Source organism: Schistocerca serialis, chromosome 7 (genome assembly GCF_023864345.2).
Source record: "Schistocerca serialis cubense isolate TAMUIC-IGC-003099 chromosome 7, iqSchSeri2.2, whole genome shotgun sequence".
Taxonomy (NCBI): domain Eukaryota; kingdom Metazoa; phylum Arthropoda; class Insecta; order Orthoptera; family Acrididae; genus Schistocerca; species Schistocerca serialis.
Genome location: NC_064644.1, coordinates 575,585,368 through 575,600,257, shown reverse-complemented (window position 1 = coordinate 575,600,257; position 14,890 = coordinate 575,585,368). Strand labels below are relative to the sequence as shown.

At 40.0% G+C, this 14,890-nt stretch overlaps 1 protein-coding gene across 1 annotated transcript in view; it reads left to right on the top strand.

The window, feature by feature from the left end:
- Positions 1 to 14,890, top strand: part of LOC126412719 (aminopeptidase N-like) — a 276,843-nt gene that overhangs the window by 260,425 nt on the left and 1,528 nt on the right. Inside the window, exon 11 of the mRNA XM_050082437.1 lies at positions 11,371 to 11,440. Coding sequence (XP_049938394.1) covers positions 11,371 to 11,440 — 70 coding nt within the window. The remainder of the gene's footprint in view (positions 1 to 11,370; positions 11,441 to 14,890) is intronic.

Below are 14,890 nucleotides of genomic sequence, written 5' to 3'. Positions count from 1 at the left end.
CTTACACACCATATCTTAAACACCATAAAAGGGGAAGCGGGATGGAATCATGGTTGGTAGTCACAATTTAAAATTAAGACAATTTATTGACATTACATCTTTTAAGGAATTTGACTATTACAAATTGTGGATGAGCCACTAGATAAAGCTTTGCAAATACAGTTAGAAACCCAATGTACTTAGTACTCAAATAAACAGTCCCTTATTAAGAAAACAGAATTACTGACAAACTTCAGACATTCAAATTCCCATATAAGATTTCACTCAAAATGCATTTAATGAAAAGAATTACCAGTAAAGGGTGACTTAATGACACTTGAACACTAGTGCCAAGCTAAGATCCAATTACATAACATGATAGAACCACTTAAATAAAAAAATACAGCAGAAACACTGATTTTTAAAAATAAATGTTCACATGCTCAGACTTGTTAACAAAAAAAATTACAATGCCGAACTGCTGCATTATAACTGGTATTAAGAGTTACTACATTTTGGTGCCCCAGATATTACTTTCCCTTGTGCTGCACAAGGAACTCAGTGGATGCTATACAGCTTAAGGTTCAGCCAGTTGCCAATCCATAATATTTAAGGAAACAGGTTCACATATGGACAGGTTACATACAATATATATTCATATATCTACCAGCTTAACCCACCTTGCCAGAACTAAACTTTGGAAAGCGAAATGTGAACAACTCCCGGTAGTGGCCAGGTTCTTAAACACTGCCAGGCCTAGATCTCAGATGACATTTCACTCCCCGCCAAGGCACTGGCAAAATCAAAATTTTCTGACTGAATCACAAAGACATTCCAACAACTCTGAAACATAGAAACACTCGACAGAACCTTTGACTCAATATATGGGTAAGCGTGTAATGTAACACATTATACTACTGACAAAATTGCAACTTTGACCTTAAATATTTTACACATGGACAACTGTATTAATAGAGTGCAGGCTTTGAAAACGCCAACATAAAATCATTTGATTACAAGAAACACAGAGCACTAGTAAAACTTCAGATAAAACTTTCAAATAATGGCCACCATTTAACTAGGGCAATTGAACTCTTCCACACCATCTTAAAGTTCGACTATGAAAGTCTCACCATAATAATAAAATTTAAATGCCTCTAAGTGCATCAGGCAACAAAACACAATTACGACCACTTACTTCATATCACATACACAATATGAAGGAGTGGGTTCCACAGTCTCACCGCTTCACTTCAAACTTTGTTCCCAGCGAAGTCACAGAACTTGTATCTCCAAGCTGCCAGTGTCGCCAAAACACTCGACCAATTTCACACCACATCATATAACGGTCATCACGCTCATTCGGCAGCCGTTGACACTCGCCTCCCAGCGAATATCACGAGATCTCCAGGGTTACCTGTCGAAGGCTCACAACCAACAACTTCGCCCACCAACCCGGAAGATAAGACATGCAAAAAGCAAAGATAGCTAGCTCAACCATAATCGATCTCAACGATACATGAACAAAATAACACTGGTGCCAGCTCACCATGGCTCAAGGTTAAACAAGTTTTACAAACAACTGAAATTTTTGACGTACATAAAACTTGTTTTATTATCACATTTGTCTCAAAAGTGGCTCATAAAAATCAAAATCTAACCTCATTTAACATAATTTTAGTTTTGAAAGATGAGTAAGAGACTCATTTTTCAATCATTTTAAATGGTTCCAAAATGTATGTGAAAAGTCCAAAGACTTAAAGGTTTCAATTTATACAACTTCTGTGTACTCTGTTTTGTACTGAAATTAGCCATTTGATGAACTAAAAATGTGTTCCACTGCTTCAGAATCTTACTATGATATAGAGTTGTTGAACCAATAGGAACCGGAGGACTTACAGTCTTCAAAACATTGTGAACACTAAGTGAGCACTGATGGCATTGTTGCTGTCCTTCAGCTAGAAACCTATATCCAGCAGCTTGTCCAGGTGGTAGCACAAAGTTCACTACAATTTTGTTTAACTCATAACTGGTGCCTATAATCTCTGCAATCCACCACTCACAGTCATACACACACGCCACAAACACCCCCCTTCTCAGGTTATGTATCTGAATGTTATCCTGCTGTTTTTGAGGTGTTGGCCAAATGAATGAAATTTCTTATTTCTTACTCTTTGAAGTGTGTGCAATATCAGTTCGCCTATCACTTTGAGTCCAAAAATGTATCTTCTGATTTCCTTTCACAGGAGTGCTTTGTCTGGACCATTATTCTTTTTTCTGCTCACGAAATTCCTTGATTTTCTCTTTGGACAAAAAAAATGAGGGCCGTGGATGTGAAAGATTTCACAACTCTTGTAAAATCCTCAGCATTCTGAATTGCAGCTGCATTTGGTCTGGAGAGATTATGTTTTGTAGGATGGTGCTTCAGCAGGCCTCCTACACCATCACAAGGCCCTTTCCTGTGACCAGCAGCACTGTATACTCAGTCAGTTGGCACAGGTGACTTACTCAGTTGAAACAGCTGGTAACAATTTTTAAAATGACTATGAGCACCATCTGAAATAATGATGATTTTCTCTCCCCCTGTTAGCAGTTGAAGAATTTTGCGCATTGCTAGCAAAGCAAGTGCTGAGTCATACCCTGTGTCATCACTTATAATGCAACATAGGTTGTCTAGTTTTGAAAATATGTCACTCCTGTAAAAATTGAAACCTAGTCATTAGTCCAATGATACCCTTGTACTTCTTGTGGGAAAATTACAGGCCAGTTCTCAGAAAAATCACAGTGAAGCACTAAACATAGTTCTTCAGCCTGTACACACCCTTTCGCTACTGCAGTGTGTTGTTGTTGCAATTTCTTCAGATGCTGGTGTGTTACTGCTTTCACTGACCATTTACTAAGTTCATCAATGAAACTGTCAAAGGCAACAGTTTTCTTAATTAGTTTATTTTCTTACCATGTTGCATACATAATTTCTGCAGAGTTATCTGCTATGTCTTCCACGCCAAGTGTCTGTAAAGGTAGTCCTCCCTTTCCAGGGTAGTCACCAAATTCTTGAAACAAACAAGTCACAGACCACTAATGACTCGTCATGCCAAACCAAAGTGTCATATGTCATTTGCTCCAGTAAGTTCTTTAAAGTTACCACAAAAAGTTCAAAATTCTCACAGTACACACATAAACAGACATCTCTAGGTGGGTGCGGAACCACCCACTTAGGTTGTAGTGAATAAAATTTTGATTTTCCAATATGTGAAGTTGTATAGTTGCTCTTATAAATTGCAAAAGTTTCTTTAATACTGTGAGTCATGTACCTCTTCACTTTCACAACTTTTTGACCTTCAACTGTTACAATTATAGTGCCTTTTCATTGGCACTCTGGCAAGGACGGCCCCATTATCTTCCAAATAAAATGACTGCACTATTTGAACTTGAGCTGCTTCTACAGGATGACCATAACAGGGAACTGGTCTTCCAAAGACTCCTTTTACAGACCTCACATTTCTTGATTTGTCTACCACGTATTTTTATACTGATGTTATGTGGTTCAAAATTGTTTTCTTTGAAAATGTCTCTGGAATAATAGTAAATTCCTGGCAAGAGGTGCAAAAGTGCTTTGGTTCATTTTCTTCTGAAGATATAATTTCTACTTTGAAGAGTGAGGTCAGATTTGCTGTAGTGTATTCATCCACAGCTTTAGTAATTTCTCTGCACTTTCTTGATGCATAGAGGTTGTGACTCGACATCACTGAACATGGTTCCTTAATGGGACTAACACCTACCTGTGTAGTTGACTCAGTCAGGGCATTTAATTCTTCCTCTGTTGATGCAAAATCTACATCATCTGCACCACGGGAGGTTTCACCTTGTTCAGATACTATCATTGTTGTTATTCTGTCAAAACATTTGGAACACATAAAGAAGTCACTGAAAACATCTTCACTTTGAAATAAAAGTCTTCAAATGAGAACACTTATTCCCAGCCTGAACAAAGTATATTTTTTTGTTTGTCTAATATATCACTCTTTTATGGATAAGCAAATAGTCGGCACACTTCACTATTCTGTGGCCCCCATCAGAAGACATTTCAAACAGTCCTTTTCACAAAACACACTGCAACAGTGTCAACTGGCAAATTCCTCACGAAAACACAGAACTCACTAGATGGTCTCAGATTTCTTAGAAGCCTCTTCAGTAAAAAAAATTAGCACTGAACAACTACGAGGGTCGGTCAAAAAGTAATGCCTCCCATTTTTTTTCTACTTAAAGAAATTAAGTTAAGTGAAAAATTTGAATTTGGCGCCATTCCTCAAACCTTCTTCTGCAATCCACTGCAGTAGTAACTTTCTGTGTCAACAGGTGGCAGCACAGCAGAAGTTTGTAAGATGGCCGACATCGATGTTCATTTGAGACAGCGTTGTGTGATTGAATTCTTGAATGCAGAAGGTGAAACGCCCATACGCATTCATGAAAGACTGAAGAAGGTGTATGGTGTTGTGACAGTGGATGTCAGCACTGTTAGACGATGGGTTCGTCGTTGTAAGGAAGCTGAAGGGCAAACACCGTTGACTGACGAAAAGCGGAGCGGCAGGCCGGTGAGTGCAGTGACTCCACACAACATTCAGCAAGTTGATGACATCATTCGTGGTGACCGTCGGGTGACTGCAGATGAAGTGTGTCGCATTATTTCTCTTAGTAAAGGCAGTGTGATCACGATTATTAAGCAATTGGGGTACTCAAAAGTTTGTGCACGGTGGGTTCCAAGAATGTTAACCGATCAGAATAAAGAGGCAAGGAAAACAATAGCCTCCCAACACTTGCAGCGCTTCCGTTTGGAGGGAGATGAGTTTCTGAAAAAAATTGTGACCGGGGACGAAACATGGGTGCATTTTTTTGAACCCGAATCAAAGAGGAAGTCAATGGAGTGGCGTCACACAAGCTCGCCGAGGAAGAAAAAATTCAAAACTGTGCGATCGGCAGGGAAAGTTATGGCAACAGTTTTCTGGGATACAGAGGGTGTGATTCTGGTTGATTTTTTGGAGCAGGGATGCACAATAAATTCTGTTCAATACGTCACAACCCTCAACAAACTTAAAGCACGTCTTCAGCGAGTTCGCCCAACAAAATCAATGGCAGATGTTCTTCTTTTGCATGACAATGCTAGACCACACACCAGTCGTCACACCTCTGACGAGATTGTCAAAATTGGATGGGAAGTTTTGCCTCATCCCCCATACAGCCCTGACCTGGCACCATCAGACTTCCATCTGTTCGGGCCACTAAAAGAAGCTCATCGTGGGATTCATTTTGAAGATGAGGAGGCCGTCAAAACATCCGTGCGTCAATGGCTTAGGAAGCAGAGCTGTGATTTTTACCGTGCTGGGATACATGCCCTTGTTCAAAGATGGACCAAAACTGTAGAGATGGGCGGAGATTACATTGAAAAATGACAAAATGATCCTCAATGTTGTGGTTTTCAACCTATGTAATTGCATTTAAATTTCCTGACAATTAAACGTAGAAAAAAAAATAGGAGGCATTACTTTTTGACTGACCCTCGTACAATACAGAAACCTGCAACGAAGAACCATGACAAAGAAACTGACAAGAAACTACAAGAAAGTGTCAGGAATATCTGCAACAATCAAAGTGGAAAGAAATAACTGCAACAAAGAAAGAGATAAGAAATAACTGCAATAAAAACAATAGAAATAAATATTGTAACAAAGAAATTAGTGAGAAACAACTTCACTGAAGAAATATGTTACCCTTGAAAGTTTTAAAAAAAGGATTTTTAAAAATAAAACCTTTCCAACTTAAAAGTGGAAGCTCTCCTTTACATGGTACTAATCAACAGAAAAAAATCTAACTTTTCTGGATTGGCATCTTTTCTTTTTTCTTTTTTTTTTTTTTAATTTAAATTATAAAAAAATTAAAAGGGTGGCAGTAAAATAACTTTGACAGGTATGTCCAAAGGGAGGATACCATTGTAATCATATAGAAATTATCTTTCAAATAAAAAAAAACTCTAACAAAATATCTAGAACTGTTACAGAGACAGCATTTTAAAAAAATTTCCAAAATTTGCAGCTTCAAAATGGTGCTCACAGTGCCATCTTTGGAGGCCTGTATCTCGGGTCAGGAATTTTTTTGGAGGAAAAAAAAAAAAAAAAAAAAAAAATGTGCTTCTTACTTACTCCTGAATTTTAACGTATGCTAAATTCAGTAACATCCGAGACTATGAACGTAGCTCCCTTGCCTGAAGTGATATGGATTATGCCCCTAGGGAAGTGTGAGGGGACAGCTCTTGTTCTCTATACAGAGTTTTTCAGAAGTGGTGGTCAATAATTCATGTATGGAAAATACAGGCCAAAAGTAGCTAAAAAGCTCTAATAAACATGGGCTCACAAATCAACCATTGCCAAGATAAAACACATTTTCTGTTGCAGTTCAACAGTATCTAGGAACGCGTAGCATCTCTAAACATTAAAGCAGGTGTTCAAAATGTCATTCACGCATCTGAATGTAACATTGAGCCCGTCTCTTAAATGAGTTGCATATCCTCTCCGGCAGTTCTGGGAAATTCTGTAGCTGCTGGAAGCTTGCTTCAATCTGCAAGCATAATTCCTCAAGAGAGTTGACCTCGGCAGTATAAACCACGCTTTTGACATGACACCACATACAGAAATTCATGGGATTTAAATCTGGAGACTTTCGAGGCCATGCCGTAGGCCCTCCTCTACCTGCCCAGTGTTGACAATATGTCCAAGATAAAAGGGAGTGCACACATAAATGAGAATGTGCTGGAGCACCGTTATGCATAAACCACATGTTCAGGTGTTGGTTCAGTGGGACATAATCATGTACATCTAGAAGTAAAGTCCGCAGAAACAGTGTGTACTGCTGTCTGGTTATGCTGGTATTTTTTTGTCAAAGTTGGTATGTCAAAGAACTTTGATGGTGTAACAGGGAACTTTGTCTGATCTCACAGGTCATCAAACAAATATGTTTAAATATAGGGCCTCATCTTCTGTTAGATGAAATGTAACTGCTTGGAGCACTGTTGTCGCTATTGCTATTTGATGTCTCTGTAGTGTGTTTGTATACATGGCTTCAAAGTTGGTGTGTTCCTTCATTTTTTAGTAAACTTGCTTTGACTAGGTTGGGTGGAGGTGGGGTTGGGGTGGGCAGGTGGGGGGGGGGGGGGGAGGGGAGATGACTGAAGGGCACAGCGAATGTTATTAATTGTGTGTTGATGGGCAGGTGGAATATGTTGCAGGTGACATATGTACATAATCACAGCTATCCACCTCTACATCTGGAAACATCCAGGCAGCTTTTCAGCAAGCCGGGATAGAGGATGTTGCCACACTGTAAAATAAAAAACTCTTTCTTAACTTTCCATTCTACTTTGTCTCTTTTTGAACTCTGGGTACCACAAGTTAAATAGTGCTTCATCTGTTTTGTACTTTTTATTAATTAATTTTGTAGTTCTTGGAACACTAATTCCATTAATGAATTTATTCAAAAATAAAAATAGTTCTTATTGTCCACACAGTGTAATAAAAATTTATTTACCTTTACATATTGCCAGTTCAGTCCTTTATAAATCGCTTCACATGTTTCTGGAATTATTTTGGTTAATGTGCAATGTGATATTAGAGTGCTATGTTGTAAACTTAAGTAGGTCTCTCCTGTATCAATAAATCCAAGAGTCACAGTTTGCCTTTCTTCTTAAGGTATAGCATTTCCCAAGAGAGCCGGCCAGGGTGGCCGAGCGGTTCTAGGTGCTACAGTCTGGAGACGCGCGACTGCTACGGTCGCAGGTTCGAATCCTGCCTCGGGCATGGATGTGTGTGATGTCCTTAGGTTAATTGTGTTTAAGTAGTTCTAAGTTCTAGGGGACTGATGACCTCAGAAGTTAAGTCCCATAGTGCTCAGAGCCATTTGAACCATTTTTTCTCAAGAGAGTATTCTGTTTTGTAATATGACAAGCCACTTTACTGAGCAAATACCGAAATATACTCTCATCCATTCGTAAGTAGTTTATACATAAGACTTGGCTGTCCTCCACTTGCAGCTATCATAAAAAACTTTACTGAATGATTTTACTATCTCGACATAATACCTATGGCTTCAACGAAATACGTTTCTTTGTAAAAGAAATATCATAGTGTAATACCAGCCTTAGTCTCTGTGGTAGGAAGGGTGGTTCAGTTATGCGATCTTCAAGCAGTCCTCACCAGCCATTCAACAAATAATGCAGGTGATATCGTGATATGTGTGTTGCATTAGGATCGACATCAGCCCAAATGTGACAGTTACGGTAGTTAAAAATACCATCATGGGTAAATTTAGCCTCATCCATGAACAGAGTACTGCTTACAAACAGGGGATTCAGGGTACACTGTTGTTGCATCCATTGGCAAAAATTTTCTCTAAGAGGGAAGTCTGCATTGTTGAGGGCTTGCACTCGCTGGAGATGATATGGATGGAGGAATTGCCTGAGTAAAATCCGCCACATGCTGCTATAACTCAGGACACACTCTTAGGTAGCAGTCCTCCTTGCTGAAGTACTCTGTAACACCCTTTCTTCAACACTGGGTGCTACAGATCTGGGTCGACCTTCATACATGGTTTGCAGTACTCCCAGTTTCTCTGGGGTGTTGATGTAACCAGCTAAACGTATGCTTCTCAGGCTGCCTGTGGGGAGGAAAAGCTTCTTCATACAATTATGCAGCTCGATGGCACTGCCATTTGCTTTGCCATACATAAATTGCATATCAGTCTATTCTTCATTGGTGTAACCTCCATGCATGGTGCCTTTACATTCATAACTGATCATAAGGCTAGCACAGCACAGAGGGGGAAAGGGAAAAACTGCACATGTGTAAATGGATAGTCAATCCCAAATCTTGAAATACCAACATAAATGCTGCAGTATCCATGGGTGTTTATAGTTTGCTCCCCTCTCGAATTAATGTGATAACTTGGCAACAGTTGATTTGTGGACCTGTGTTTATTGTACTTTTTAGGTACTTTCGGCCTGTACTTTTTATGTGTGAATTATTGACCATCACTTCTGAAACAACCTGTATATGATCTGAGCAGGAGGGTGAGCAACAATTTGTGACTGTTTGCTGATGATGCTATAGTATATGGGGAAGTATCATTGTTGAGTGACTGTAGAAGGATACAGGATAAGATGGACAGAATTTATCTTTGGTGTGATGAATGGCAGCTTGCTGTAAATGCATAAAAATGAAGTTAATGGACATCAGTAGAAAAAACAATCCTGTGATCAAAAACAGTATTACAGGTGTGATGCTTGACTCAGTCATGCGAATTAAATATCTAGGCATAGTATTTCAGAGGTATGTTATGTGGAACAGGTACATAAGGATAGTAGCTGGGAAGGCAAGCCATCAACATTGGTTCATTGTGAGAACTTTAGAAAAGTGTAGTTCATTTATAGAAGATCTATAAAGGGAGACAGGATATCGACCACTAGTGCGACCCATTCTCTAGCGCTGCCCAGTTGTTTGGGATCCACACCACATCAGATTAAAGAAAGGCATTGAAGCAATTCAGAGGCATGCTGCTAGATTTATTACCAATAGCCTCAATCGACACATGAGAATTATGGAGATACTTTGTGAACCTAAATGGGCATCCCTGCAGGAAAGACTACTTTCTTCTCATGAAAATTTAGGGAACTGGCATTTGCAGCTGACTGTAGAATGATTATGCTGCTGCCAATATACATTTTCCACAAGTGCTGCAAAGACAAGAGAAATCACGGCCCTTACAGAAGCATATACACTGCAGGGGGGGGGGGGGGGGGGGGGGGGGAATTACACCGCTTTAGAGGATTCCAATTCACTCAAGATTTATTGTAACGACAGTGTGTATGAAGTACATGAATGATTACATTTACAGATCAATAGCACAAACAGTTCTGAGGGACTAGGTATTGACCCAGGCTGAAACATGTAAATGGTGTGGGCTCCACGGGCATCAATGCAGGCACTGACTCTGGAATCCAGTCGATCGTACAGGTGGCAAATGCTGTCCTGGGATACATTATGCAATTCCTGCTAGGCCTGTTCAGGTAGTTCTGTCAAAGTGGGTGGCTGACGAGTTACACAAATCACTTGTTGTTCCATCATATCCGACACATTCTCAATTGGAGGCATGTCCAAAGATTGTGCTGGCCACATGCTCAATTGGAGGCAAGTCTGAAGATCATGCTGGCCAGGAAAGTTGTTGCACACCTTGCAGAGCAGACTGAGTTTCACAGGCTGTGTGTGGAACAAGACACCACCTTCCCATTGCAAGAACTGCAAAAGAATGGGTCTAACAACATCCTGCACATATCGAGTGCTGATTAGCATCCCCTCCAGAAATACCAAATGTGAACAAGAGTTGTAGCTTATCACACCCCAGACTGTAAGTCCTGGGGTGGGGCCAGTGTGTCTCTGTTGAATGCAGTCTGTGAGACAGCACTCACCAGCTCTAAGAGGTGGGTGTGCTCATAGTCCCATGGCTAGTAACCAATTCACAACAGTTCATGTGACATGTCTAGCCTCAGAAGCCCTATTATGTGTACTGTGATAGCTGTAAGATCTGCCACTACTGCGCTTACAGTATGATGATTGTGGCAGGTGTATGTGCTGTGTGGATATGCAGAAACGTGCCTATGTATGTGAGAATGTTCACATGACCACTGATACTGCATCATTGCACAAAGGATGCAGCACATCCCACTCGTGTGGTAATTCTCTGAAAGGACCATCCTGCCACTCAGATGGCCACAAGTTGATGCTTTTCAAACTCACTTAGTTGGCTGTAGGAAGCACGAGTACACTTCCGTGGTGTGGCTGCCTGCTTGCTTCACATGTTTGCATCACACTGAGCCTTCAGGCTGTGAGCATTCCCTATGAAATGGTAGAAACAGATGGCACTCTGGATGCTATGCCTCTACACTATCTGTCAGCGGACAATGTTGAAATCATTATCAGCACATCCACTATACCCCATGTTGCATATGCCATCATCAGATCAAAATCCATGTTTTTTTCCGGATGTGTAGATAGTGGGTTGCCCCTCTTTGGACCTGCAAGTGGAGCAGAAGGGAAATGACTAGTATAGTACAAGGTACCCTTAGCAACACACTATATGGCGGCTTGAGGAGTGTGTACATGGATGTAGATGTAGCTGTAGATGTAGATGTTATGGCTTCTTCCAAAGAGGACATCATGCATGCTTGTGCGTCAGCAACTGCCATTCGCTCTCAGCACAGAAATGTTGCAGCAATGTTTCACTATGTATTATGATGTCATGAAAGCACTGTGGACAATTCTAATCAGTATCTGTAATTTCATTTTGTAGGAGCAGATATGCAGAAAAGATCATATCAGGACTTGCAAAGAGAGTTACAACAGAAGAGCAGCTTACCCAGGTAAGTAGCCAAAATTTAACAGCTTCCCTTTGTTATCAGATTATTAATAATCATCTGATTATAATAAATGTTTTTCTGACAGATCCCACTTCCTTGAAAATCACCATCATGAAACTAATCATGATAATTATGATATCAGTAGTGGTCATAAATAATCACTGTTTCAAAACCCATGGCATGGTAAGACTTGGAAACTACTTGAACCTCCTCCCTTTCCTCCTATCATCACCACCATCTCCAATTAACCTACATGGCAATCCTATACTGTGCTCCTCTCACAGTTGCCCAGATTATCACTATTTGTGACAAAGCTCCAGCAAATAATGAATTACAAGCAAACATTCGTACAGCATTAAAAGACCATTATTACAGCACATCACATCTCAATGAAACTGCTGAGAATGCCTGCAAAGAACCTGAGTGAGTTACAAGCAAATCGAAAGAAAAAGATGAAACAGCACAAAATGCATATTCAGAAAACATTTTAAAAAAATTGGCTAGGCGGGAGTAGGGCTTGCACGGTGAGAGTTCTATACAAACTTAATTATGCGTATACACTGAGGTGACAAAAGTCACAGAATACCTCCTAATAATGTGTCGGGACTCCTTCTGGCTGGCGTAATGCAGCAGCTGGACGTGGTGTGGACTTGACAAGTTGCTGGAAGCCCCCTGCAGAAATACTGAGCCATGCTACCTCTACAGCTGTTCGTAATTGTGAAACACTTGATGGTGCACATTTTGTGCATGAACTGACTCCTCAGTTGTGTTTTGTAAATATTCAATTTCAATCCAATTCATGTTGGGGAACCTGGTTGGCCAAATCATTCACTCAAATTGGCCAGAAAGTTCTTGAAACCAACAGCGAACAATTGTGGTCTGGTGACATGGTGCATTGCTGTTCATAAAAATCCCATCATTGAATCATTGGAAATGGCCTCCAAGGAGTGAGCATAACCATTTCCAGTCTATGGTCGATTCGTTTGGATCAGAGGACCCAATCTGTTCCATGTAAACAAAGCCTACACCATATAGAACCACCACCAGCTTGCAGACTGCCTTGTTACCAACATCGGTCCATGACTTCGAAGGGTCAGCATCACACTCGAAACCTACTACCAGTTCTTATCAACTGAAATTGGGACTCATCTGACTGGGCCACAGTTTTCCAGTCATCTAGGGTCCAATCGATATGGTTACGAGCCTAGGTGAGGTGCTGAAGGCGATGTCATTCTATTAGGAATTCAAGTTAGTCGTCTGTTTCCATAGCCCATTAACAGCAAATTTCACCACACTGTCCCAACAGATACAGTCAACGTATGTCCCACATTGATTTCTCCAGTTATTTCACACAGTGTCGCTTTTCTGTTAGCAATGACACGTCTATGCTAATGCTGCTGCTCTTGGTCATTAACTGAAGGTTGTCAGCCACTAAGTTACTCCTGGTGAGAGGTAATGCTTGAAATTTGGTATTCTCAGTGCACTCTTGACCCTGTGGATCTCGGAATATTGAATTCCTTAATGATTTCCAAAATGGAGTGTTCCATGCTTCTAGCTGCACCTACCGCTCCGCATTTAAAGTCTTTTAATTCCCATTGTGCAGCCATAATCACATTGGAAACCTTATCACATGAATCACCTGAGTACAAATGACAGATCTGCCAATGCACTGTCCTTTTACACCTTGTGTACATGATACTACTGCCATCTATATATATGCATATTGCTGTCCTACGACTTCTGTCACCTCAGTGAGAGAATCTTGACTATTTTCACCTGTTATCAACACTGACACTGGCAAGATATCAGTCCCAGGGATTCCTAGATTTTTGAGAATGTTTTAATTTCAGTAACATAAAATGGGACATAAAATCATGTAGGAGGCAGGCAGCCAGTATTATAATAATCAGCAGTTCTGCATTCAGGCTGACTGCTGCAGCAGTACAAGTAAACATCAGGCAAGGAATGACTTTATTGCTCATATGACACATTTTGAAATTTATCTGTCATTGGATAAAATGACTGCATGTATATATGAAATTTCACATTTTATGTGAAACAAACATTCACAGACTAGTCTAGTTCTGTGATAAAGGGATTTTAAGAGTCAGGCAGACAGACAGACAACTAAGCTGTCATATAAGGATTCCATTTTTACTGATTGAGGCATGGAATCCTAAAATCACCTTAATACTAAACTGACCAAGAGAATAGTATGTAATCTCAATAAGCTGAAGCAAAACAAATAAGACAGATGTGGTAGCTTAAACTTATAAAATGCCTCAGAATACTTGGAGCCTGTAGGCTATGTTACTGAGTACGTTACATTTTTCAGTGATGCCAAGCGTGTTCTGTAGACTTCATCCCATTCAACTACATGTTAAAGTCCCCAAATTTCCTATTTCATTTCTTAGTCTCGTATTTTAACTGCAAGTATTTATACTATGGCTTTGCAATGTTTGTACAGAAATGCTGTTAATAACAGCACTGCTGGCTTCCATAACACTTGCTGTAAACTTTATCAGGGGGAGTGAAATCCTTTACATAAACATAAACCTCAACAGTATTGACTGATCATCATGTCACCCTCCACCAATGGTGGAGCTGGACGCAGAGTCTAGAGGTGTGGGGTCAGCACACTGTTCTCCCAGCTGTTGTCAGTTTTTGTCGCATGCAGCTGCTACTACTTGGTCAACTAGCTCCTCAATTGGCATCATGGGACATACTACCTCCCATTCCAGTCCTCTTGCTGAGGAGAAATCTGTGGCAGTATTTGGAACCAATACTCAATCCTCCAAATGGCAGCCAGGCACATTGACCAGTTAGTTATGGAGACATGTCATTTCATAATTATAATTTAAGTTTAGCTTTAGAATAGTATGTCTTAGATATTTAAATTAACATGTCCATCTTACCCTTTTGCTGCTGTGGGTATATATACACATCCTTCTATACCGTTCCCCAGGTGTTGTGGAAGTGTCTCTGTGTGCCACTTAGCTTTTCTACAGTGCTGTGAAAGTCTAAATGTGTGTTGAGGTGCCAACCACTCACTGTTACAGACGTGTTGCTTTCATATCTCATCGATTAAAAAGTTTAGAGTACTTATCAGACAACACACATGCCTCATTGTGTGCTATCAATTGCAAAGAACCTCGTTTTGATGTCTTGACTCATTTATTAGATATGATGATTGTTATGACCAAATGATTCATGGTGCACAAGGACACAAATGGACGCATTGCACATGACCATCCTATGGATATAAAACCCTGTCACTTGAGAACGAAATAATATATCCTTCTGCTCTCAATATTAAATTAAATTTCGATATTTTATCAACATTTCATTCACTGTAATGTACGAGCTACAGTCAACTGTATGAAAAGTTTACAATATGTGTTTTTACCTCTGCGAATGCTTTAAAATTTTGTGCAGTGTTTTACTTAATTTGAT